Source organism: Loxodonta africana, chromosome X (genome assembly GCF_030014295.1).
Source record: "Loxodonta africana isolate mLoxAfr1 chromosome X, mLoxAfr1.hap2, whole genome shotgun sequence".
Lineage (NCBI taxonomy): Eukaryota > Metazoa > Chordata > Mammalia > Proboscidea > Elephantidae > Loxodonta > Loxodonta africana.
In genome coordinates this window covers 175,162,975-175,189,967 of record NC_087369.1, presented here as the reverse complement: position 1 = coordinate 175,189,967, position 26,993 = coordinate 175,162,975, and the positions used below count along the sequence as shown (strand labels likewise).

At 53.9% G+C, this 26,993-nt stretch overlaps 1 protein-coding gene across 1 annotated transcript in view; it reads right to left on the bottom strand.

Annotated features, from left to right (window-relative positions):
• The window catches only part of ZNF185 (zinc finger protein 185 with LIM domain), a 56,413-nt gene that overhangs the window by 17,093 nt on the left and 12,327 nt on the right, over positions 1–26,993 (bottom strand). The window contains exons 12-25 of the mRNA XM_064278495.1: positions 26,700–26,786; positions 25,767–25,871; positions 24,173–24,271; positions 23,895–23,967; positions 23,701–23,782; positions 22,753–22,819; positions 19,262–19,357; positions 18,335–18,424; positions 14,826–15,024; positions 14,614–14,726; positions 12,059–12,253; positions 7,244–7,444; positions 4,490–4,570; positions 1,802–1,873 (exon numbers count right to left, since the gene is read on the bottom strand). Coding sequence (XP_064134565.1) covers positions 1,802–1,873; positions 4,490–4,570; positions 7,244–7,444; positions 12,059–12,253; positions 14,614–14,726; positions 14,826–15,024; positions 18,335–18,424; positions 19,262–19,357; positions 22,753–22,819; positions 23,701–23,782; positions 23,895–23,967; positions 24,173–24,271; positions 25,767–25,871; positions 26,700–26,786 — 1,560 coding nt within the window. The remainder of the gene's footprint in view (positions 1–1,801; positions 1,874–4,489; positions 4,571–7,243; positions 7,445–12,058; positions 12,254–14,613; positions 14,727–14,825; positions 15,025–18,334; positions 18,425–19,261; positions 19,358–22,752; positions 22,820–23,700; positions 23,783–23,894; positions 23,968–24,172; positions 24,272–25,766; positions 25,872–26,699; positions 26,787–26,993) is intronic.

The window sequence follows — 26,993 nt, the reverse complement described above, 5'->3', positions numbered from 1 at the left end:
TATACTGAGAAGAAAACATTCTTTTGTGGTCATGAGAAGGGGAGGAACGGAAGGTGGGAGAGAGGAATTCACTAGATAGTAGATAGGAACTACTTTAGTTGAAGGGGAGGACAGCACACAATACAGGGGAGGTCAGCACAACTGGACTAAACCAAAAGCAAAGAAGTTTCCTGAATAAACTGAATGCTTTGAAGGCCAGCGTAGCAGGGGCAGGGGTCTGGGGACCATGGTTGCAGGGGACATCTAAGTCAATTGGCATAATAAAATCTATTAAGACAACATTCTGCATCCCACTTTGAAGAGTGGCGTCTTGGGTCTTAAAGGCTAGCAAGCAGCCATCTAAGATGCATCGATTGGTCTCAACCCACCTGGATCAAAGGAGAATGAAGAACACCAAGGACACCAGGTAATTACGAGCCCAGGAGACAGAAAGGGCCACATGAACCAGAGACTACATCATCCCAAGACCAGAAGAACTAGATGGTGCCCGGCTACAACCGATGACTGCCCTGACAGGGAACACAACAGAGAACCCCTGAAGAAGCAGGAGAGCCATGGGATGCAGACCCCAAATTCTTATAAAAAGACAAGACTGAATGGTCTGACTGAGGAGTAGAAGGACCCTGGTGGTCATGGTTCCCAGGCCTTCCATTAGCCCAAGACAGGAACCATTCCCAAAGCCAACTCTTCAGACAGGGATTCGACTGGACTATAAGATAGAAAATGGTAACTGGTGAAAAATGAGCTTCTTCGATCAGGTAGACACACGAGACTATGTTGGCATGTCCTGTCTGAAGAAGAGATGAGAGGGCAGAGGGGGTCAGAAGCTGGCTGAATGGACGCGAAAAGAAAATGGAGAGAAGGACTGTCCTGTCTCATTAAAAAAAAGTCTCATTAGGTGGAGAGAAATTAGGGGTTTTAGCAAGGTGTATGTAAATTTTTGTATGAGAGACTGACCTGATTTGTAAACTTTCACTTAAAGCACAAGAAAAATTAATTTAAAAAGTAAAATAAAAGTAAGATGGGGAAAGAAAAAAAAAGAATGTTTCATTCAGGATGGAGTGGTTGTGCAGTTGGGTGGGGATGGGATGGCACCCAGGGAGTCTGGCGTGCTGTCCTCCAGGGAGTGGGTGTGTCATTCCATCTGCTCTTCTAGAATGGCTAATTCTCTGGCCCTGCCCACACACCCTTCTCTGTGTGATGTGACTCCCCCAGTGACCCGGTGGCTGCCCAGGGCCCAGGTGGCCAGCTGCATACTCAGCCGTCATGAAGGCCCCATCTGCCCACCTGGCCCCTCTGCCCAGCTGCCCTTGCAGGCCTGAGGGTATTCCCCGCATCTCAAGCTCTCTCACTTCCTTCCTTTCTTCTCCCCAGCTAACCCTTGGCCAGCAGCGAGGAGAAGCCAGGGAACCTGCTCACTGTGCCCTTCACTGAGAAATCAGTGACTCCATCTCCAAGGCCCCTTTCTCCCCTTTTCCACGGATTTTAAAGTGGGACAGCTTTGTCACAAGGACCATCCCTGGGCTGTGCCTGCTGCGCTGCCGGCCCCGCCCTCGGTGGCCCCAGGCACCGCCTTCATGGCTCGGTGCCTGGTGCCTCTTTCCTGGCTTCCTGGCGCTGGGCCACTTTTCTTCATCCTCCACCCACTGCTCTCCTTTCTTCTGTGTTTTGTTTGTTTGTTTTGCGTCTGGTCAGATATGCAAAGTGATTACAGGTTCCATTAGACTCTAATTGCTGGCCTCAGGGCTTTCCTGCAGCCATATCTCCCTGAGCCCCTCTCTCTGTGAGGAAGCAGACACACCTCTCAGAGTAGGCAGTGCTGTCGTGTGGGGGCTTCTCCACTGTGTCAAACACGTCCTCTCGGCCGCTGACGCTGCAGGAAGTAACGGGAAGAGGTGGTCAGAGGCTGGGACCCAGGTCACTACCACAGTAATGAGTGCACGCACTTTCTGACTAGCCTGTGATGAAAGGCTGAGACGTGGCTTGGCGCTCTCAGCCACCAGACGTTATCCCACATGGCCACGGGACACTTTGAAGCTAATTTTGTAACAGAAGCAGGCCTTGGTGTCGCAGGAACGGGTGCCCAGGAGGCACGCTGCCCTCAGAGAAGAGCCCTGCCAGGGTGAGGGAGATGGTGGGCTGGGGGGTGGCCAGGATCAGGAGGGCCCCAGTTGCCCCGCCCTGTGGGGAAGGGGCCGGGCTTTTCTCCCCACGTTTGTCAGGAGCCCATCAGCAATCAGACACCAGGGAAGGGAAAAAAAGACGAGAAGGCAACGTGTTCCGCCATCATACACCCATGCAGCTACCACCTCTATCTAGTTCCAGAGCTTTTCCATCCCCCAAAGGAAGCCCTGGACCCATTAAGCAGGCATTCCATCCTCTCCCTCCCCATCCCTAGGCAACACTAATCTGTTTTCTGTCAGTACCCCCCCCCCAAAAAAACCCAGTGCTGTCGAGTCGATTCTGACAGATGTGCCTATTTTAGACATTTCCTATGAACGGTCTTGTATAATTTTTGGGTCTTGGCATCATGTTTCCAGGGTCCATCCAAGCTATAGCAGATCTCTTCCTTTTGATTGCTTCTTATAATAAAAAATAACAGTTAAAAAAAGAAACCATCGCTGGAGAGGGCTGACTAAACTAGCCACAAGCCCTGGGTTGCCCATCTGCAGGGGCCATCCTCACAGGACACTGCTGCTCGGAGATGAAGCGACCTACCCGAGGGCCCGCTCAGAGTAAGGGGTGAGCTAGCATTTTATTAGCCCAGGTTCTGGCTCCAAATGAGCTTCAGCTTATCTCTAAGCAAAAGGGGAATCCAGTGGACTATGCGATTCCCACTGCCAGATAGAGAAGGCCGACTAGTTTTTCACAAGACGTGAAGTTCTGCCTGCATGCTACATTCAAATCTGCAATAAACCGACTTGTCAGAGTGGAAGCGTTAGATGTAACAGAGCTAAGGGGCTGGGAAGAGTGGAACCAGGGGATGGACACACTTTGGTCACGTGACTCTCACAGAGGCAGATCCAAAACCAGCTGGCGTGATGTCAACTCTGACTCATGGCGTCCCCGTGTGTGTCAGAGCAGAACTGAGCTCCATAGAGTTTTCAATGGCTAATTTTTCAGAAGTAGATTACCAGGCTTTTCTTCCCAGGCACCTCTAGGTAGACTGAAACCTTCAATCTTTCCATTAGCTGCTGAGCTCATAAACCGTTTGCACCACCCAGGGACTCCTAAAAACCAGCTGCCATCGAATCAGCTCTGACTCATGGCGCCCCCATGTGTGTCAGAGTAGAACTGTGCTCCGTAGAGTTTTCAATGGCTGATTTTTCAGAAGTAGGTTGCCAGGCCTTTCTTCTGAAATGCCTCTGGGTGGACTCGAACCACCAACCAGAGACAGATCCTAGACAGCTATAACAATGGGCACCACAGGTGTGTCAAGAGGTTTCACTTCCATTACTTCTAATCTCGAAACCTCCCTGAACAAAGCCAATGAGGAAGAAAGTAGATTGGTGCTTGCCAGGGGCTCGGAGTGGTGATGTGTGCGTGGGGTGATGAAAATGTTCTGGAATGAAACAGAGGTGATGAATTCACAACTGACTTACACACTTCAACAGAGTAAATTCTATCTCAGCAATACTATCGTAAAAACCACTGTTGAGAGTTACGGAAATCCTGGTGGCATAGTGGTTGAGAGCTATGGCTGCTAATCAAAAGGTCGGAGTTTGAATCCACCAGGCACTCCTTGGAAGCCCTATGGGGCAGTTCTACTCTGTCCTCTAGGATCACTATGAGTTGGAATCAACTCGACAGCAAAGGGGTTGGTTTGGGGTTTGGCTGACAGTTATAGGTGAGGAAACTAAGGTTCAGAGAGGTTAAGCATCTTGCCCAAGATGACCCAGCCAGTGGGGGGCTGAGCTGGGCTTGGAACCTGAGTCACAGCTCCAGTGGAAAACAGGCCTGTGATGAGGCTGGACACTCCTCTCTGTCACTAAAATCCTCTCCCTAGCAGTGGGATGATGTCATGAAGACCATCCCCCAGGGCCCCACCTCAATGTGGGGAAGGGAGTATCGTGGAGCAGGCAATCACAAATGCCACCAGTGACAAGCTACACAAACGTCAGGAACTGTCGTCCGGTGTGTGTTGAAATGCGGCAATCTACCCAGACGGGAAGGGTGGGGGGCTGAAGTGTGCAGCCCCATGTTCGGGAACAGGATGGGATTAACCAGAGGATCCCTGTAAAGAAGGCTGCTCTAGGGTTCCCCAGAGAGGAGGGAGGCTGTCATGCGGAAAGCAGGGGCGGCGGCGGCGAAGAGCAGCCGGCAATGGCACTCGGAGGCACTGAGGGAGGCAAGCAGGTGGAAACGCCTGGTCACATCACTGGGCAAGGATATCATCCATCCTCTCAACAGCGCCCCAGGGACTGCAAGGAGGAGAGTGACAGCTGACAGAGAAAAGTCCCGGGACCGAAGGGGCTGGGAGTGGCCTTACCCACTGCAGTGTGAGGACGACGGCTTCCCAGATGTGACCTCGCTGGTATCTGTGCACTCCTTCACGGAGAGGATGCCTTTGCTGTAGGGACGGCACACGCAGAGCCAGCAGACTCAAGAGGAGAAGGTCTGGCCCACGGCAGCTGCCTGAGCCCAGGCTTCTAGGCCAGGCAGACAAGAGCTGCTGGGCTACTGGCCCTGCTGGGACTTGGGCTCAAATGAAGCCGTGGGTTAGAACTTGAAAGCCCCGAAAGAGGCCATCTGCACCCAACTCCACCTATGAGAGACAGCCCCCACCTCCTCCTAGGCTTCCGGGCTCCAGCCCTCCCTCCTCCGTGCCTTTGCTTTCCACATGAGGCTGCCTCCGCCAACCCAGGGATGCCCTCCAGGCCTCAATCTGAAGCCGAGGGTCCTTGCCCTGAGTCTTCACTGCAGCCACTCAGCCCCTGTGAGATCTCCACCTCCGGTGTGCCCTCTCCCTTCTCACTCCTGACCTCCAGAGGCCTGGACAGGTCTGGGCAGCCCAGGGACCACAGCAGCCCCACCTCTATGCTGACTCCCCCTCCCAGCAGCCTTCCTGCAAGGCCATGGCTTCCTGTGGAGATCAACCACCTCTCCTGCCAGAGGTGAATGGAGAGAAGGGCTCTCATCGGCCTCCCAGGCCCACTCCCGAGGGATATCAGTGAGGGCCTCTGATGGCGGTGCCACCTCAGATTTTTCCTTGGGAAGGGGGAGGGATCTGAGGGGCTGCGTCCAGGGCCACTAGCAGGAGTCTGTGTTGGGGGGCCTAGGACTGTACCATGTGGCCCCTGAGCCAACGGGCTGCTGCAAGCTGGGGAGGCCCAGGGGCTAACGGCAGGGAAGCAGCACAAGCCGAGTCCTTCAGCTCCAACTGATGTGTGTCCCTCCTTACATGGCTCAGGGAGCCAGAACATAAACGTGCACCTGCTCAGCAAATGGGGGGGGGGTGCGGCAAGTGGGTCATCGGTGAAGGCTGACCTCTTTCGGGGCCAACAGCCTGAGGCAAGCCCACCAACCACTGAGCTCTTACTCTTGAAGACTCCTCAGGGGCCAGAGAATGGACCCTCTCATTTCCCAGGTGAGAAAGCCCAGGCAAGGCAGAGTGAAGGCATGGTCCAGGACACACAGTGAGTCTTCCGGTCTCCACCCAGAGCTCTCTCCACCATAGCCAAGGCCCTGGGCCCTGATTCACTGCATTAGAGCGGAACCATGGGGCCACCCTGGGACGTGCCAGGCAGGAGAAGCACTGGAGCCCCACACTTTGGGCACGGCAGGGGAGGACACAGCCCAGGTCCCCACCCGACTGGATGGGACAGTCCCCTCCTAAGAGCACCCCACCCCAGCTGCCAGAGTCCTCACTGGAGAACACAAGCCTAAGGGGCAGACAACTGAGTGAATTTAGGCATAATGGAGGAAGGTGGACAGAGACTCCTTGAAGGACCTGCCACAGGCAGAGGCAGGGACTTGACGAGGATTGTGACTTCTGAATAGCCACTCCTCGGCTACCCCACATGGCCCTCAGGATGGACTCAACCTCCCAGCTCGCCCACAAGGCCTTTCATCAGCCAGGCCCTTCCTTGAACTTACTCATCCCACTCCCAGCCTCGAGCCCCACACCAAAAGCTGCCACAACTGCCCACTGCACAGCAGGGCCTCCGCTGGGCCCACTACCTGACCACTCCCTCTGTACCTCTTAGGCCAGCACTGTGGCACACACGAGGTTGGAGTCAGCTCTGGGCTGATCTTGGCTTCTCCAATATGCAGGTAGCACCACTCCCCCTCCAGGAAGCCCTCCCCCCTCAACGCACCCAGCTACCCTGTGCCACGGGAGTACACCCTGGAGATTGGAGGAAACAGGAGGATCCTTCCCGGGGAAGAGGTGATGCTATCTGTAAAAGCATGTTCCGGGGCACTGCAGGCCAGTTGGCGTGGCTCAAGCCTCTAGCTATACATGACGTGGTTTTAGAAGTTGAGGCAGATACTAGACCTTTATTGTTCTCTCATCCCACTGCCACACCAGTCAGGGTCTTGGGTACTGGATTCTCTGACAAGGTGGCGACCCAACATAATCCTTGGCCCTTCCCAGAAAACCCACAGCCCTGTTTCCTCAGGCTGCTGCTACCAGCCTCTTGCAACCACACACAGCCCTAGGACCCACTGCCCCTGCACAGCCAGGCCAAGGGGGACGCTAGAAGTTGCCAGAACCCCCACATATTCCAAGTTCTGCTCCAGGAAGTACCAAGGACTGTGAACCATCTTACCGAAACCACCACCATCATTGTCAGAGACTCATAGGACCTCCAGCGAGTCACCCTCTACAACCCTCTGGCACAGCACATGGCCCTGACTGCCCAAGGGGCACTTGGGCCGTGGTCTGTGGGGATGAGGGTGGCCAGGCTCATCCAAGGGTAGCCTCTATCCCAGGCGGCAAATCCCACTCACACCAGAGCACACTGGCCTCTCAAAGAGGGCCCTTTGACCTCCACAAATGGTAATGCCACCCCGTGGTCCTCTCCCCACCTAGGCCTCCTTGCTCAAGCTGGCTGCCAGCCGCCGCAACTCCGCAGGCTCCTCTTATCTGCCTGCACTGCCTGGGCGCATGGCTCCGAGCCCACACCCGGGAAACCTGGTGCTGGGATGCTTGTTTCTGCTCTGTGCTCACACCTGTGGCAGGTACTGGGCATGCCTGCCCCCTGGCAACGATCCCACCCACCTGCGGCCTCCCAGTCCTCACCTGCCGGAGTGGCCCTCCAGTTCAATTAGCTGCTCGGATCCTTGGGGGCTGCTTGGCTCCTCTGAGCCACTGGCGTCTGCTGCGGGCTGCAGTCTGGGGGCAGCTGGCTCTCCTTGACTCCCTCTCTGGGCTGCGGGCTGTTCCTGCCAGGCCCCTCCAGCCTTGGTGGTGACTTTATGTTCCTCACACCCAGAGAAGGCACTGAGGAAGGACAAACACCCTTACGGAGCAAGTGCCGTGGGACCAAGCTTTACTTCCCCACCCCACACTGTCACCTCCCGGGCGCATGAAGGGACCGTCTCCCTGAGGGTGAGGCAGAGAGCACCCAGGCGGTCCCACCTAACAAACAGGCAGCCATCTCCTCCTGGGAGGACCTGGGCTCCTCCCCCCCCAACAAAGGTAGTACCCAAGTGCACCTGATGATTTCGACGAGGTTCTTAAAAACAAGGTCTTCTCTCCACTAGAAACACAGTCGCCCTCCTCCCACCTCCATTCCTCCCGTCCCCAGATCTTCCCCGCCCGCAGCCCATCACCTTGCCTAGAAAGACCCAAGCCCCTTGCCTTCTCCTGGCTGAGGCGTCAGAAACCCTATGAGCGCGCTGGGGCCCCGCTCTCTGGAAAGGCACTTCTCCCCTAGGCTGCACTGGTGGCCTGGGGGAGGCGGGGAGGGAGTGCGTGCAGGTCGGACACTGCCTGTCTGGGAGGGCCGTCGTATTCACTAGATTCCTAAAGGGCAGCGACCCGAAAAGGGGGGGGGGGGGCTGGACGTACCCAATTGCCGTGGAGTCAATTCCAACTCACCGACCCTATAAAACAGAGTAGAACTGCCCCATAGGGTTTCCAATGAGCGCCTGCTGGGATTCGAACTGCCGACCTTTTGGTTAGCAGAGGTAGCTCCTAACCATTAGTCACGAAAAAGGAAGAAATAACCATGAAAACCCAAAATTCCCCGGCAGGCGGGGGCTGGGGAGCGGTTGGGGCCCATTTGTGATCCTGGCGCGCCATCTGGCGGCCGGTGTGGGCACGGCTGCAGGAAAGCGCCCTGGGGAGCAAACTCGCCAAGGAAGGCCATTTCGCAGTTTTGACCGTCGTATTTCCCAGCGGGCGCTGCGACCCAGCCCGCAGCTGCAGGAAATGGCGGCGCGCGCAGGCGCACACACGACGGCCGTCGGCTCGTAGAACGGCACAAGCGCGCAGGCGCAAACATTCGATTGGGGCGTAAACAGGGTGGGCATTTGCGTCAACCACGTGCGATTGCTGGCGGGCGAAGACGCGCCAGAACTACACGCGCAGGCGCACACCTTTTATGGCGCCTTCGTTTTGGCCGAGTCGAAATCGACTCGACGGCAATGACCTTTTTTCTTTGTTTTGGCAGCTGGGACCTCCGATTTTTCTTTATTGTGAAGTAGCCACAACTATTATTACGAGGCAATTGCACTTTCATCCCTTTTTACAGCTGAAAAAGCTGAGATGAGGGTGGTCACCTTGCAGCTGATAAGAGGCAGTCAGGATCAAACTCGGCCCCCCACTTACCACGTGACAACCCCAACACCTACACCCTTCAGTCCTGAACTTGGGTATAGATAGGGGTGGGAGCAGGGGCGAGGGCTCGTTATTTAAACTTCTCATTTAAAACAAATGAGCTTTTCTCAGCCCCAGCCCTCCTCCAGCCACTGCTCTCATCCGTCTCTTTTGCCCCTGCAACAGCCAAACTGCTTGAAAGAGCTGCCTATATTCATTCTTGTCACTTCCTCGTCCCCTTTTCTCCATCAGCACTCCACTGAAGTAGCTAGTGCTCCTGCAGCTATCTGGGCTGTAGGACCTCTCCTCCATCTCTCTGGGACTATATCAGTGTGATCCTATACGCAGCTCCCGCACGACAACACCCAAACACCCGATGAGTCTACTGACCACAGGCTTGGATGTCCTGGCAATGTTGAAATGCTACAAATGCTGACTCTCTGTTTCTGTACTTCTCTTGAGTGCTAACAAACCCTTCATGGGGGCTCCAGTCCCTCTGTGGATCACATTCCTCTAGACATTCTTGTAGTGAACAAAATCCAGTTAGCTGCTACAGTTGGCACTCCCCCTCATTGAACCTTTCCTTTTTCCTTCCACGAAGTACACTTCTGATTGGCCTCCTACCTCCCTGGCCACTCACACATCTCTTGTTCTGCCCTACCTCTTTTGGTGTGCTCCCTGAGCAATTTCACTCCTTCTCAAGGCTTGTTACCACTGACACACACCCTAAGTTCCAGTCCCATTGGTCCATTCATCTACCCCCTGGACCTTGCCCCTTACACGTCTCACACTCAACATGTCCCAAACATAACTCATTATCTTCTTCTACCTCCCTGATTGAGAGTCTGGGTGAATATGGTGATGCCCTTTGTTGCTATGACGAACACTGGGGGAGATACAAAATTAATTCATGAAATTGGTTTTCTTTATTTTGTTGTTTTTGGTGGGAGACAATGTGTGAGAAAAGATGCTGTTATAGATTGAATTGTGTTCCCTCCACCCCCAAATTATGTGTTGTAAGTCCAAAACACTGTACTTGTGGATGTAATCCCATTAGGGAACAGGGTTTTCTTTATATTAAAGAGACCACATCACCGTAGGGTGTGTCTGAAGCCAACCACCTCTGAGGTATAAAAAGAGCAAATAAGGTACAGAGAAGCAAGCACAAAAGGAGGGGAGGAGGATACGTGCCACGTGAAAATCGTGGAGGAACCGAGGAGCAGAAGCTGAAAAGAGACAAAGACCTTTCCCCAGAGCTGACAGAGAGAGAAAGCCTTCCCTTAGAGCCGGTGCTCTGAATTTGAACTTGTAGCCCTCTAAACCATGAGAAAATAAGCTTCTGTTCATTAAAACCACTTGTGGTGTTTCTGCTATAGCAACACTAAGAAACTAAGATGCTGAGTTTGGTCTGGGGCATGCCAAGTTCAGGGAGGGGCAGAGGCTACCTGGTGGCATTACATGTAGGCAAGCCTGCTGACCCTGCCCCTTGTTCCTCAGAGTCTCCAGCCAGAAACTCTGCCTCAACTTGACCAAGCTTTAGTCAGACTTCGCTCCTCCCCACAAACCCTTGAACTTTAGCCTGACCCCAGGCTAGAGCAATGGGCCATTAACAGCTTATCCTGAGAATCACCTGAGCCCGTGGAACCACACGGCATGTGCTCAATTCCCCCAGCAACCAGCGGTGACAGCAGGTGTGAAGCCGTCCCTGGGAGCTTGCGGAGAGAAGCAAAGAGTGCGTGCTTCACACACACGCCAGCTCCCAAAGACAGGGAGAAGTGAGGCTGAGCTGGGCCCATGCGTGCACTTCCTGCTCCCAACCTGCCAAACGATACATCATTCCTCTCTGCAATGGACTGAATTGTGTATTCCCCAAATCTGTGTTGAACTCCTGGCCCCTGTACCTGAGCAAGTGACCCTGTTTGGAAATAGGGATTTTTTTATTATGTTAATGAGGTGACACAGTGTAGGCTGGATTCTAAACCTAATCTCATCTGAGTTATAAAAAGAGCAGAACAGGCACAGAGACACACACAGGGGGAGACAGAGGCCATGAGAGGACTCACCCACAAGCCCAGGAAGGCCAAGGATTGCCGGCAGCTACTAGAAGCTGAAATAGACAAGGAAGGACCGCCCCCTAGAGCCAGGCCCTGAATTCCAACTGTATTTCTGTTACAGCAGCACTGAGAGACAAGAGAGATGGGCTGGGTATTCTTAAATAAGAAAACCTGCTATATAACAGGTGAGCCTGGCCCTAAAAAGAGCCTCTGACCTACCTAATTACGGAGACTCTGTGACAGAAGAAGCCCCGCGACCACGAGCATTTTCATTTTATTTTATCCCTGAGAAGGAGCCATAGGTACCTGCTACCTGCTGGTCACAGGGGACTGGCCTGACCCCATCACCTCCTGGCTCTTGGGAGGTGAGGGTCTGGGCTGTCCTAGCAGTGCTGTCTTGAGCAATAACCTCTTTGCTTTCATCTGCAGAAGTGCTCGGTGCTTCCATTAGCTCTCGCGGGAATCACTGAGCAGTACAGGCCCCTGTACTTTAAGTCTCTGTTGTCCCTACAGGCCATGCAGGGTCGGAGCCGGTGGGCCCGATGCCTTCAGGACAGCACCGACTTTAAAACCTCACCCACACCCCATTACGGTCGCGCAGGCATTTGTCCTTTGTCTCACACACACTGACACATACTGCCAGCCACAACATCACAGCTACCGTCACCCTCACCTTCTTTCTCGGCTTTACCCTGTCACTCTCTCCCTCTTTCCCTCTCCTTCATTGCACTCTCACCCCCTCTCTATCATCCTCATCCAGCGGCCTTTATAGCCCTCACCTGCGTGGACACCAGGAGCCCTGGTGGCTCAGTAGTTAAGAGCTTGTCTGCTAACCCAAAGGTCAGCAGTTCAAATCCAGCAGCCGCTCATTGGAAACCCTATGGGACAGTTCTACTCTGTCCCATAATGTCCCTATGAGTCAGAATTGACTGGATGGCAACGGGTTTACCTGGACAACACCCTGTAATACGCATATACTCCAGGAGGCAGTGCTTCCCTCTCCCTCAGCATCACCTGGAGACAGACCCCTGCTCTCCTCACAGGCCTTCGTCCCAGCTCCATCATTGCTCCAAGCTCAGGGAGTGACCCCATGAACCCCCCCGCCAGACAGGCGCCTAAACGGGGTGCAGATCGTCCAACATTGGGGTGAGAGTGGGGAAAAGCAATTCACACTCGGCCACGGCCCCCGGCAACAATCCTGGCTCTGGCAGCAACAGGCCCCGTGCCCCCGAGTCCTCACCTGCCAGAGTGGCCCTCCAGTTCTATGAGCTGCTTGGGTCCTCGGGGGCTGCTTATCTCCTCCAGGCTGCTGGCGTCTGTGGGCTGTGGACTGGGGGCAGCTGGCTCTTCTTGACTCCTCAGGGCTGCGGGCCATTCCTGCCAGGCCTCTCCATCCTTGGTGGTGACTTTCTCTTCTTCATACCCAGAGAAGGTGCTGAGGAAGGACAAACACCCTTAGGGAGCAAGTGCCATGGGGACCAGGCCTTACTTCCCCACCCCACACTGTCACCTCCTGGGCGTGCGGAGGGACCGAGAGCACCCAGGCAGAGCCCCACCGCATGAGCAGGCAGCCTGTCTCCTCCTCAAAGGACCCAGGCACTGCTTCCCCCTGACATGTCCTAGATGTAGATGGGGCCTCTGATGCTCCCCTCACAATTGGCAAGCAGGGATTGGCCCCCACTGTCCTGGGCAGCAAGCTCTCAGGATCACCCTGCTGAGGCTCCTGTAAGCCTTGCCTCATCTATGTACCCCACTCTCACAGCTGCTATCCAAGGAAAGGGGAGAGGCCACTGGCCGAGCCTACACTTGCAGCCCCCTCACCCCTACCCCCACCCCGAGGGGTGAGGCACTGCTTCCTGTGAGATAGGGTGCCTGCCTGGTGGCCTCGGGCACCAGTGTCCTATGTCCACTGGATCAGGGGCAAAGATGGGGTCTGGTTATTGCTATCAGGACCCAACACTGCAGAAAAATGAAAAGTTCCCCATCACCTTGACCCTGGCTCACCCTGAATTCAATTCTCCCAAAGTCATCAGTGAAAGGGCTGCCTCCAATTGCTGGGGAGGGGGCCCCCGCAGCAAGAGCACACTAGCAGCTCCCACCAGCTGGGACTGCCTTCAAGCTGCAATAACAAAGGGTGCAGTGACCACGCTTTCTGAAGAGTCTGCCCTGAAAGCAATTCAACTCCTCAGCTTCACGTGGGGGAAACTGAAATACCCCAGCTGGGACAACAAACTGATTGTCACCTCCAGCTGCCTGGGCAGAACTGCAGGCAAGTGGGTGTGACACCCCAATAACTATGGGGAACACTGCTCCAGCATCCTGCCTCTCTGTACTGCTTCCACCCAGACATCAACAGGGGGCTGCTCAGAAAACACCAGCCCTCAGGAGCATGATGCCAAAGACAAACCTAGAAGGCCTATGAAGCGTGGCCTTTGATGCTGGTGGGCCTGACCTACCTGAACCATGGACTTAATCTGGATCCCTCTCCACCCCCGTAGAAGTACGGTAGTATAGGTTGTCCTAACCAAGATCCTGAATTGTTGTGTCTTGAATTGGGTCCTCCTAAAAGATCTGTTGAAGTTTTTTGCAGAAATTATTAGTTAACAGAATCATAAGGTGAGCTGTAATCCTGAGCCCTCCTGAGTAGTCATGTGGAAGGAGAGGACAGAGAGTTACACATGTGGAAGATGCCACGTGAAGATACAGCTACACAGAGAAAAGATACACACAGAGAAACACAGAAGACACCTCATGAAGACGGAGGCAGAGATTAGAGTGACGCTGCCAGAAGCCAAGGGACATCAAGAGCCACCAGAATCTGGATTCTCCCCTGGAGCTTTCAGAGGGAGCATAGCCCTGCTGACACCTTGATTCCAGACTTCTGTCCTCTAGAAATGTGAGAGAATCGATTTCTGTTGTTTTAAGCTGCACAGTGCACGGTCATCTATTCGAGCAGCCCAGGAAGCTCAGACACCTCGTTTGTCTGAAGACTTCCTTCAGGCTGTACCCTGGCTCTCTGAGGGGCCGACACGACCACACTCCACTCCACTGGGTGACAACCCTGTCGGCAGTGAGTAAATGTGCCCAAAGCTCACCTGCCCCTCACACAGAACATTAACCAGAAAAGCTATGACTTTGCAACATATTAAGAAAAACGGCATATGTTTTAGATGTAAAATCTAATAAGAGAGAGGACAGGCTATCTGTGGCTTGTCACGTGAAACCAGACTATTAAATATCGAGTATCCTTGAACAGTCTGGGGTAAGCAGGCATCTCGATGGTGCTGCTGTACTGATAGAGGAGGGCTTTTAAAAGCCATTGACGTTATTATAGTACTTACTTGGTGCCAGGAAACGTCCTACGTGCTTTGCACATGCAAACCCATTGAATCCTCATAACAACCCTGTGTGTAAGAGCTGTTTTTGCCACTCATTTACAGGTGAGAAAACTCAGGCACAAAGGAGTTGAGTAACATGACAGAGGCTACGACGGAGCTAGTAAGTGACAGAGCTTGGATTTGAACCCAAGACCCTGAGCGCACGGTGTAACCACTGTACATACTGCCTGTCCCTAAGTGTGTGACGACACAGGACCAAGGTAGAGTTGGGCAGAGTTCAGAGAGTTTGGGACAGTTGACAGAGCTTTGTAACCTAGTAAGGCAAGGCTGCCGGCTCTGCAGGGTCTGGCCGTCCGTCTCTGCGGTCCTCACCCTCCCCCCCCCATGATTGTCGCCATGACTAGGTCCCACCGCCCGCCTGGAGTCCCTGCCGGCTGCGCTCCCCGCACGTCCACACCTCCACTCTGGACAGCTCGCGAACCGGTCTTGGACCAGCATTGATCCAAAAGGCAGGCTGCAGGGCCAGCCCCGGCCACAGAAGCCCTGTCGGGGCGCGGGCTGGGGGCAACTCTACACACGTAGCGAGGGAGCCGCCACAGCCCCTGGCCCCAGAAGGCTGGCGGGGGGGAAGAAGGGGAGAGCAGCGGGCGCCCAGGGCGGGGCCGGGGCCTGGGGAGCAGGCAGGGCCCATTTGTAATCCTGGCGCGCCATCTGGCGGCCAGCTCCGGCACGGCCGCAGGAAAAGCGCTCGAGAGGCCAGGGACGGCCATTTCGTTGTATTGACCGTCGCATATCCCGGCAGGCACTGCGCCGAGCCCGCGGCACAGGAAATGGCGGTGCGCGCAAGCGCATACACGACGGCCGCAGGCTCGTGGCACCGCACACGTGGGCAGGCCACACCGGATAGGTCAAAAAAAAAAACCCAAACCCACTGCCATGGAGTCCATTCGGACTCATTAAAAAAAAAATTGCCATCGAAGACAGAGTAGAACTGCTGCATAGATTTTTCGCGGAGCACCTGGTGGATCCAAAGCCAAACCAAACCCAGTGCCCTCCAGTGGATTTCGTTCGACTCATAGCGACCCTGTAAGACAGAGTAGAACTGCCCCATAAGAGTTTCCAAGGAGTGCCTGGTGGATTCGAACTGCAGACCCTTTGGTTAGCAGCCGTAGCACTTACCCACCACACCACCAGGGTTTATAGATATATGCAGATAAATCCCCTGCATGTCTGAACAGACTCTTTATATAACCCAGTGCCTTCGAGTGGATTCCGACTCATAGCGATCCTATAGGATAGAGTTTCCAAGGAGCACCTGGCAGATTCAAACTGCCGACCGTTTGTTTAGCAGCTGTAACACTTAACCACTACGCCCCCAGGGTTTCCACCTGGTGGATATGAACTGCTAATCTTTTTGGTTAGCAGCCGTAGCACTTAACCACTAGCCACCAGGGTTTCCACAAGATGGGTACTTGGTGCGAATCTCGCGCGCGAGGAGGCGCCACGACTGCGTAGGCGCAGGCGCACAGGGGCTGAGCACCCACTGCAAATTTGAAGGGTGAGCACGCTCCAGGACTATGCGCGCGCAGGCACACACGTTCTGCACCTCCTTCCCCGCGGCCTAGCGGTGCTTGTGGGACGGTTCTGCGTCCACCCTACATTCCCCCAGAGATCGTGAAAGCTCTAGCGCAGAGTTCCTCCGCCTCACTACTACTGACTCTAACTGGATAATTCAGTGTTGTGGGGGCTGCGCAGTGTATTGTAAGATGTTTAACAGCATCCCTGGTCTTGACCCACTAGATGCCCATGTTGTTGTTAGGTGCGGCCCACTCAGCTCAACTCATATGGACGAAACACTGCCGGGTCCTGAGCCGTCATAACCGTTGTTATGCTTGATCCCATTGTCGCAGCCACTGTGTCAATCCATCTCGTTGAGGGCCTTCCTCTTTTTCAATGACCTTCTACTTTAAAAACTTTACCAAGAATGATGTCCTTCTCCAAGGACTGGTCCTTCCTGATAACATGTTCAAAGTATGTGAGACAAAGTCTTGCCATCTTTGCTTCTAAGGAGCATTCTGGCTGTACTTCTTCCAGGACAGAGTTGTTCATTCTCCTGGCAGTCCATGGTGCCTGTACACTACCCAAGTCCTGACAAAAATGTCCTCAAGCATTGCCAAATGTCCCCAGAGGGTAGACCCTAGTTCAGAACCACTGCCCTCCAACAATGGTCCTGGACTGGACCTGAGAATAAACTGGGGCTGTACAAAAGACATCAGCAGTGGAGCCTCAGCCCAGGACAATGAAATAGAAATCTGGTGTGGGGCTCGGGAGGCTTCTTTTTCCTCTTTTAAATATTTACCTGGGTGGTTCTCAAGTGCAGCCAGGGTTGTGAAATGCTGTGCCAAGAAAGTTTGTACTGATTTGGCAAACTTTTAAACATTAACACAAACTACTTCTCAGCCTGGGTTCTAGAGTTGGCCCATTCTGGGCTCTCACTAGGGCTGCATCCCTCAGTTTCCTCCTCTGTCAAATTGTATAAGATCCCAGTCCTTCCCAAAGTTTGGGGAGGGTAAATGAGATCCTGCAGACAGCATGCATTGCACATTAACCAGCTGGTGGTTACTAGTTCAGATTTCATGAACTAGCTTTTTAAATTCCTCCTGAGGCTCTTTGAGCCTCTTGCCTTGGGACTCAGCTCTGCCACTTCTAAGGCTGCGGACCAGTCACTTAACCTTTCTATGCTTCTGTTTCCTCATCTTATCCATTTCACAGGGTTGCTAGGAAGACTGTCGTATCGTATGCAAAGCACCTAGCACAGCACCCTATGTTGCTGTTAGCTGCCACAGAGTCAGCCCCTGACTCATGGTGACCCCATGCACAATAGGCTCAGGCTGTTGTGAGGCACAGGATTTTCACTGGCTGACTTTTGGAGGTAAATTGCCAGGCCTTTCTGCCTAGTCCATCTCAGTCTGGAAGCTCCACTGAAACCTGTTCAGCATCATAGCAACACACAAGCCTCCACTGACAGACGGTCGGTGGCTGCACACGAGGCGCATTGCCCCGGAATGGAATCCAGGCCTCCCTCGTGGAAGGAGAGAATTCTACTAGTGGACCGGGTGTTAACTGTTGTTTTCATTCCATTAACTGTCAGTGCAATTAGAAAGAAATAAGCCCCATAATAGGGCCTCATACCTTAGAGATCCGTGGGGTGGGACGGCGTCCTGGTTGGATGGGGTAACAATATAAAAAAGTAACCCCAATGCCATGTGAAAACGCAAAGGTGCTTTACCTTTTAAAAACCTAAATCAGACCGTGTTCCTCTTTGGTTTAAAACTTGGGATAGAATCCCAACTCTGATCCCAACTTCCAAGGCCCAGCTCCATCTACGGCCCTCACTGGCTGGGCTCTGGCACTCTGTGCTTTGGATCAGGCTAAGTTCTTCCACCGCAGGGTTCTGAGGTTTGCGTCTCTTTCATCTGCAGCTCTCCTCTCTGCTCGTCCTTGAGTCTGGTGCCTTCTCTTCCCCACCTGAGCAGTAGCCCTCCTCACTCCACCCCTCTGTCTCAGTCCCCTGGCTGTCTCCCAAAGAGTGCTGTTGTTCCTTTGCCGGTGCGGAGACCTGGGTTCCAGGCCTTTGTTCTTCATTCTAACCCAGCATGAACCTTGTGGGAATGTGGGGAGGGCTGAATGTGACACTGTGTGCACATGGCTGCACACACAGTAGGTGCTCTAGAGTTTGTCATTGTGGTGTGAAAGGCCATCAGCCCCTGCCCACCTCTCCTGCGAGGACCCTCAGTACCAGCCACACTCAGTACTTACAGTGCCCACCCAGCACCTTGGTGTGTGCTGGGCCCTCTGCCTGGAGGACTCCTATTCGCCTTTCCAGATTAACCTCAGAGGCCCCTTCCTGCATGAAGCCGCCCTGCCCTCTCTTCCCAGGCAGTGCCACTCATCCTCTCAGCGTGGGCCCTGCCACAGCACCCACTGGGAGTGCTCTAGCCTGCACTGGCCTCTGCTCCCCCACCAGCTGGGCGCTCCCGGAAGGCAGGGGCTGCGTCTGGTTAGTCAGTACAGCAGAAAGCCATGTGCTTGGGCAGCTCCCAGGCCTCTCGGCCTCACCGTCCCCACCCCAAGCAGCCTTTCCACCTCAGAAGCTCAGAGGGCTGCTGCTACCTTACCTCTTCACGTCTGTCTTCGCATCCTCCAGATCTGTGGGCCATGTGCTCTTCCCTTCAGGCAGGCCAGCAGAAGCCGAAGGTGTGCTGGAACTGAGATAGGAAGTACACCGGCCTGCTGATGCCTCGCGCCAAAGGGGCTGCTGGCCCAGGTCTTCCCTTCCCCACTATCTTCTCACAGGAAACGGGGGACTGACTTGTGTCTGCCAGCAAAGGCTGGCTGCTCAGTCCTGGCGTCAGTGTGGCATGGACGCCACTGTGTGTGATGATGTCACATGAGCCCTGAACTTGGCCTTAGCACCTGCGTTCAGAAACAAGCACTGCCCCTGACCAACTAGGGGTCCCTGGGGATGTCTCCTCCTGATTTTCAGTTACAATATCCTTGCCTCACCTACTTCCCGGGGCTCCTGTGGGAGACCTGAAAGATCATGCTTCCTAGGGCTTACTAACCGCCCCACACACCCACAGCAGAATGGCTGTTCCAATGAGGCTGGGTGGCTTAGTGGATGAAAAACGGTACGGGCTCTGATAGCCCCCCTCCCCAGCCACCTGCCCCCTAGGACCAAGCCCTCTAGTGCTGACTGGCTATCCCCTGGGATTCCTCTCCCTGGCTCTTGGTTGCTGGGCTGCAGTCCCTACAGGAGAGGTTCCCTGAGACCCCCTCCAGCAGGGACCCTTCCCATGATCCATCTCCTGAAGCCACTGGTCCCACTGATGCCTCAGGGCCCAACCTGTCCCTCCTCCCCCCACTGCCCCTGGTGGGTGGTCCAGTGCCACCTGGGGTTCCTTCACACCCTGCTGTTGTCACCTGATGGGAAGGGCGCAGAAAGCTGAGAAGAGCAAGGGGGTCCTGGGGCCCTGGAGCCATTGCTGAGCCAGAAGGCTTTGTCTGCAATGGGCTTGGTTGCCGTGCAGTCACCCTGCCCTTACCTGGCGGCCATGAGTCCAGGCTTGTGGCACTGAGAGCTGGCACCATGCATAGCCCAGTCATCCAGGAGAGGGACAAAGGGAGCAGCCGAGCACAGCCTGTGGAAGGAGGTCAGGTCTGGTTCAGGACGCTGTTTTGGCCTGTCTACTCCCTTCCCAAGAGGGCGGCTTGGGCCACAATAGTCATTGAGACTTTGTGGCAGTGGGTACGTGGGCAGTATGGAATAATGACTGTCATGCATTGAATTGTGTTCCCCCAAAATATGGGTCAACTTGGCTAGGCCAGGATTCCCACTATTATGTGGTTGTCCTCCATTTTGTCATCTGATGATCCTCCACTTTATGACTTGTTGTTAAATCCTAGCCTCTGTGCCTGTGGTTACACACCCATTTGGGAGCGAGCTATCCGTTATGTTAATGAGGTAGGATTAGGTCATGTTAATGAGCATTTGGGTGGGATGAAATACCCCTACTCAGGTCACACCCCTGATCCATGTAAGGGGAGTTTCTCTGGGGTGTGGCCTGCATCACCTTTTATCTCACAAGAGATAACAGGAGAGAGAACCAAGCAGAGATAGGGACCTCAATACCACCAAGAAGAGATGGGAGCAAAGTGCGTCCTTTGGACCCAGGGTCCCTGCGCTGAGGACCTCCTCTAGAACCAGGAGACACAGAGAGCTGTAACACTGGAGATGGTGCCAGACAGCAAGAAGTGGAGGCAGAGAGACGGCAGCAGCAGAACCAGGAGACTGGCGCAAGACGGCATGGGAGCCTTCAGGCAGGAAGCTTCCTGGTGGAGTGGGGTGCCTCTAGGCACTTGTTGGCAGAGCTAAACAGCTTTGTAACACTTGCCCGAACAGGGCAGAGGCCAGGCTGAGGGCCAGAAAGAGGCCTGCCTTCAGGCAGCTGAGAAGAGGGTGTCCCGATGACACAGACTTTCCTCCAAAGCCGACAGACAGAGAAAGCCTTCCTCTGGAGCTGGTGCTCTGAATTTGGACTTCTAGCCTCCTAGACTGTGAGAGAATAAATTTCTGTTTGTTAAAGCCATCCACTTGGGATATTTCTGTTATAGCAGCACTAGATAACTAAAAAGCAGTGCTTAAGCACAGGCCCCCTGGAGTCAGGTTGCCCAGTTCAAATCATGGCTCCCCCACCTCCTAGCCGTATAGCTTTGGGCAAGTTAATTGACCTCTTTGGGCCTCCGTTTTTGTTTTTTAACAAAGATTGGATAAAGGCACTCTAGCAGGTAAAAAAAATTACTACAAATTTCGATGACTATTCATCTATGGATTGAGCAATTTTTATTTACTACTGACTGTGGATCACCATTCTGTGCTAAAGGAAAAAAAAAAAAACCAGTATTTATTTTCTCACAGTTTAGGAGTCTAGAAGTCCAAATTCAGAGTGCTGGCTCATGGGGAAGGCTCTCTCTTTCCGTTGGCACTGACTGTGGGTCACCAAGGAGTGCTGGTGGTGCAGTGGTTAAAGAGCTTTGCTGCTAACCAAAAGAGCCGGCAGTTCGAATCCACCAGCTGCTCCTTGGAAACCCTATGGGGTAGTTCTGCTCTGTCCTATAGGGTTGCTATGAGTTGGAATTGGCTCAACGGCAACGGGTTTGGTTTTTGGTTTTGGTGGGTCACCATGAGTCAGAATTGACTTGACAGCAATGGGTTTTTTTTTTTTTTTTTGGTGCGCTAGGCACTATCTATTGAAATTAACTTCTTTAAAGATGGTACAGGTTCCTACTCTCTGGATTGTATTCATTTTATTTAACCAATTCCCTAGTGGTAGACATTAGGGATTTTTTTTTTTTTTTAACATTTTCAGTATTATAAATAAGACTGCTGTGAATATCCTTCTGGGTCAGAGGGTATACAGATTTCAAAGGCTTTTGATATTTACTACCGAATTACCATGCAGGGGAGACTGTGTCAATCTATGGTTACACCCAAAAGTGAAAGAGAATGAAAGGTCAAGATTTGGGGCAAGTGTAGTTGACTGAGGCATAAGCAGATCCAGAACGATAACCAACATTTGAAATCAAGCTGTGGCATTAGAAAGCTAGAAAGTTGGGCCTCAGTTTTATCATCTGTGAAACGGGTATGATGGTTGTACCTGCCAAGTACACAGAATAATGCCTGCACCATAGCATGTGCCTACGTGTTCCTGTTATTCTTCCTCCTGGGCCTGTGGCTGCTTTAGAAACAGTGGACCTTCCCGGTCCATTCTGCAAACTTGATACAGACGTGAGTGGTGCTCTCCGACCTGCCTTCCCCAGGTTGAGCCGCATGCTCTGTTCGTTCTCAAACAGGTGGACTGAGGCTCACACATGCAGAGCGAGCACGGCACACGGGCACCTCAGCCGTGCCCGCACGAGCCCGCGCCCTCCACTTGAGTAGCACAGTCACCAAAAATCCCTTGTTTGTTCCCAGATCCATTTAAGCCACCTGTACTTGTAACTATAATGACTAAATTCAACTAATTCTTCAGTAAACTCATGACAATGAATGGAAAAGGAGCGAGGTTATTTATGAGAACTACACTGACTCCTTTGGAATGATAGCAGCAAGTCTCTTAGAAATCATTGTCAAACTGCGTATAAAATATTGGAGCAAAAAACTATAAAACTCTAGAAGATTCTTCATTCAAATTATTTTGCTACTCACTTTGAGAGTTGGCTTCACTTTAAGCAAACAGAAATCAGGAAGTAAGACTTCATCTCATGGGGTGTATATGCAGGAAGGCTGATAGGGATGTATGTTCAAAGGTGAAGCAACCAGACCCACTCATATTGGTCAGAAGTTGTTATGGGGTGAACTGTGCCCCCCCCCAAAAGACATGCTGAAGTCCTAACCTCTACACCTGTGAACGTGACCTTGTTTGGAAATAGGGCCTTTGCAGATGCTATCAGTTCGCATAGGGCATACTGGAGTAGGGTGGGCCCCGACCCCATCTGAGTGGTGCCTTTATAAAAGAGGAGGAGAGACACAGAGGGAAGACAGCCATGTGACCACAGAGGCAGAGGCTGGAGTGTTGCTGGAGAATTCTAGGCATTAGACTGTTTGTTATGGGTTGAATTGTATCCCCCTAAAAGATATGGTGATGTTCTAACCCCCTGTAGCTGTGAATGTGACCTTGTCCGGAAATAGGGTCTTTGTAGATGTTATCAGTTAAGTAGGGTGGGTCCCGATCCCTTCTGAGTTGTGTGCTTACAAACAAGGAGAAGAGACAGAGAGACGCACAGGGAGAAGACACCATGTGAAGATACAGGTAGGCCCCGACTTTCCAGTTACCAGGAACTGTACTTATGATCGTCTTTTTTTTTTAATATCTTATCATTAGTAATATGGACTACATATAATGTTGCAGTGTGTAATTTGCTGATGTTATCATTCTCAGATGTTCACTCGCAGGTGTTCAAAGATTGGATTTATAAAGATACTGATAATAAAAGGCAGTAATGACGAAAACTAAAACAGACGTATTCGACTTACGTTAGAACCGACCTCCGATGGGGTCGCCAGACGGAGGCCCGCTGCAAGGCGGGGACTACCTGTACATCTACAAGCAGCACAGAAACACCAAGGATTGTGGGGAACACCCGGAAGCCAGGAGGGAGGCCCGCCACACTTTCTCTCTCAGAACCTCAGAAAGAATGGACACAGCCGAGACCCCGGACTCGGACTCCCAGTCTCCAGAACCATGAGACGATGCACTTCTGATCTTTAAAGCCCCACTTTGTGCTACTTAGTTACGGCAGCTCCAGGAAACGCAGACACAAGCCCTCTAGGGAAGCCAGCAGCGAAGCGATTCATAGCGGCAGCACGCCGTCGCACGCCTCTGGCCCTCAGTGGTGCCAGATGGGCGGGGAGGGCCCACCACAGCTCTCCCCACAGCGGCCGTTCCGGGGACCTGCTCAGAGACAGTGGTCTCAGAGCTGGGACTGCTGTCCCCTGCCTTGTTGGCTTGGGCTCCTGGACTTAGAGGTCGGGCCCTAGGGCTCCTGTTTTGTTTGCAAACAGTTAAAGCTAATGAGAGAAAAAGCCCCCCAGTTGGCTTGGATAGAGGCGGCCTGAAAGGAAGGCAGGAAGCAGGGGATCCTCCTGGGGATGCCCTCCGTGGCTAGACTGCAGTAGGCAAGGGCTGCCTGGCTGGCATCTTCGAGTTGCAAACACCAGCTTGGCTACCTCTCCCTCACTCTGGCCATCTGCTCTGCATCATAAGGGCCCTCCCACAGTCTGGAGCTGAATTATTGGTGCCAACATTTGCATTACCTGGCATCTGTCCTCTGGGATGACTCTTGCTTGGTTTGGAACCACTTAGGGGCAGGTGGGATTGTGCCACCCCTCACCCCCTAGTCACCCGGGGAAGCGGCCCCTGCCTCCACCCAGGTCCAAGGGCCCACAGCCCAGCGGACACATTTGTCTCCTAGCTGGTCCCACCAGGGCTGCTGCTTTTTCTCTTGCTGGACCTCAGGGCAGAGCTGGCTGGGGCAGGGGCAGAGGCAGGGGGGATGTGGGGTTTCTGGAAGGGAAAGGAGAAAGCAGGCAAGAAGGAGGAAGGCACAGACTCACGCATCACTCTCTAGCTCCGTCATTAGTTGTCCCTTCACTCAGTGCCCACACATTCATCGTACCTGCTCCATGCCAGCCCCAGGTGGGCGCTGGGCCTCCACCTGTGAGTGGGACCTTGTAGCTGCTCCGGAGGAGCTTGAGAGCAGGGGGTGGGAGAAGGAGGAAGGTTCAAGCAGAGATCATTCCAAGAAGAAGTGGACAGGACAGTGACAGGAGCTGGAGATCAGAGAAGCAGTGGGCGGACATGGGGAATGAGCAGGGCCCGCCCCAAGCAGCCCAGGTGGTCTTGGCAGGCCAGGGCTGTCTACAGCCGGGCCCTGGCCTGTCACCCGCTGCTCACCCTCCTCTCCCAGAGCCGCTGTCTGCTCCAGCCCAGCCTCCAGGTATAGAGCCCGGGGCTGCTGATCCCAAGTGGCTGTCACTCAGCTGTGTGCTATACCTGTGGGCAGAAGAGAAGCCTCTGCTGACTCTGCTCAGGGCTTTGCGCGTGTCTACCTCCAGCCTCCTGAGTGCAGGCCGAGCCCTAGTCTACTCCGCCAGCAAGTGTTCCTGCATTTCTCCAAACTGGATAGGCTGGGAGCCAGAGTGGAGCCAAGAAACAGCACAGGAGGAGGCCAACAGGGCAAGGGGCAAGGTGTCAGGGGCCACCACGTACCACAGAGCCCAAGGCAGGGGATGAGGCTCTCCAGGCCATCTGGGGCCCCCTTCCCTCATTCCAGAGCTCCATGTCCTGACTGGGGCTCTGGAGCCTCCACTGAGAAGATGGTGTGTGATCCTAACTGGCTGTCAGCTTACCTCCCACCAAGGAGAATGCCCACCTCAGGGCCACTGTCTGCCAGACCTGCCCTGTCCCCTGGTCTGGCTTCAAGCACAGAGCATGAACCAGGTCAGGGGGATAAGTGTGGGAGAGCTGGACTGTTCTGGATGGAATTGTGTCCCCCAAAACATATGCTGAAGTCCCAACCCCTGCACTTGTGAATGTGACCCTGTCTGGAAATAGGGGTTTCTTTTTGTTATGTTGGAACACTGGTGGCACAGTGGTTAAGAGCTCTGCTGCTAACCAAAAGGTAGGCAGTTCAAATCTACCAGGCGATACTTGGAAACCCTATTGGGCAGTTAATGAGGTCATACCAGAGTAGGGTGGGTCCTAACCCTAATCCCTCCTGAGAGGTGTCTTATACAAAGAGCAGAATAGACACACGTGGTGAGGAGGGGAGACCATCTATAAGCCAAAGAATTTCAAAAAATACCCCAGACTACTGACAAGGAAGGACCTTCCCCTAGGGCTGATACCCTGATTTGGACTTCTAGCCTCCAGAACTATGAAACATAAATCTCTTCAAAGCCACCCACTTACATTTTTTTTAATGCAGCCCTAAAAAACTAAGACACCATCCTTGAACCCCACCGCCCCCGCCCCCCGCAGTCTCCCTTTGTCTACAGGGTGTCCTGGAAGCCCCTGCTAGGTGCTCTGTGGGGATCCATATATACTTTGTTCACTGACTTTCCCAAACTTGGTGGCCTTGCTCTACCCTGGCCACCAGCGGAGCTGCTTCCTGTGCTGTAAAAGCAGGAAGCAGGAGCCGCAGGCTTCTGAGTGAGTATAGGACCCAGCGTGGGGTTAGGGCGAGGGTGGGGACACCTGGGCCTAGAGTTTTGTCCTGCTCTGCAACTGGCCGTCTGAGGGGGCTGGGTAGGGGCCTGCACCTCTCCAGGCCTCATTCATTCATTCATTCTCTCAAGCCCTCCTTTGAGGGCTTGCACTGCCCCAGGTGCTGGGAACATAGCCTTGGACCCATCTCCACCACTGACCGGAGGCTCTGGCTCTACAACAACAATGCAGAGCTTGGACCGGGGCTGTGGAGGCCTCGCAGCTCGGGTGCAAATGGGCTCCAAGTCCTGGGGATGAGCACCCACTCTCTGGCATGAGTTACCTTTCAGAGTCCGGGTCAGGGGCCTTGAAAGCCCCCTCACTAGCCAAGTCCCTTTTGGGCTCTCTGGGGCTGGGGGCTTCCTTGTCTTTGTGAGCTGGGGGAGACCTATGGAGGACAGAAAAGGAACTTAATCAGCCACTCACACTCGTTCCCAAACAGCCGCTGCCTCCAGGAGCCTCACACCTGACAGTCACAGATCATCGGAGCCTCACAACCTTCTCACGCATAGCAACCGTTTAGTGAGGGCCACCACACGCCAGACCAATGCAGAGTTCTCATTACTGTGCCTGCGTTACCTCCCCACAACCACCCGAGGCCATGGCACTGTGATTATCCACGCCCACTTTCCAGATGAGCAAACTGAGGCCTAGAGAGCCCAAGGGGCTCACCTCATGCTCCACAGGTAAGAAGAGGAGCTGGGATCTGCACCAGGCACTCCAACTTCAGAGGTAGGGACTACATTCCTTCAGCTGTGAGCGTGAGTCTTGACCTCCTAACCCAACCCCTCTGTTCTCTCCAAGGTCACCAGGGAGCCCCACGGTGTCAAAGCCAATGGACAGACACCCATCATTCTCCAGGTGGCCCTGCAGCACTGCTGACCCAGTGGGCCCCTCCTCAGACTCGCGTCCCCACCCAGCACAGCCGTCTGTCTGGTGTCAGGGCTCAGCCAGGCTGTCCCTTCCTCAGTGGGTGGGTGGAGGCTGCTGGCCTTGACCTCGGTCTGACTCCCCCACCCAGCAGCGAGCACCTCCTGCTGGCCCAGGGCTGCCCTTCGATACTGGGTCCCCGGGCTGGGTCTGTGGACTCACACGGACCGGGTGGGCGCAACAGCAGGACCAGCCCCGAGGCCACCCTCATTTGCATCCCACCCTGCTGACCCCCACATCCCTAGAATGAGTGGAAGGGGCCAGACCAGCAGCAGGGCCTCCATACCTCGGTCCTTCCAGGTCTGGGGCGACCAGGCGGGGTCCCACCGTGGACGTCATGATCTGCAGGTTGACAATGTCCTCTCCTTTCCTGCTGCAGGCCAAAGGAGACAGCCCATGAGCTGCCACTCACAGCATCCGCTGCAGTCTGTCTGTGTTGGTGGCTAAGGATGGTCTCCCTCAGGAGCCTTCTGGTTGTGCAGGGGGACACTCAGACCCATTGCCCTTCTTTATGGCTCTTGTCTCTCCTCCTTTGCCTGGAGCCTTCTTGGTGGGACAGCTGAGCTTGGCCCCTGGCCCC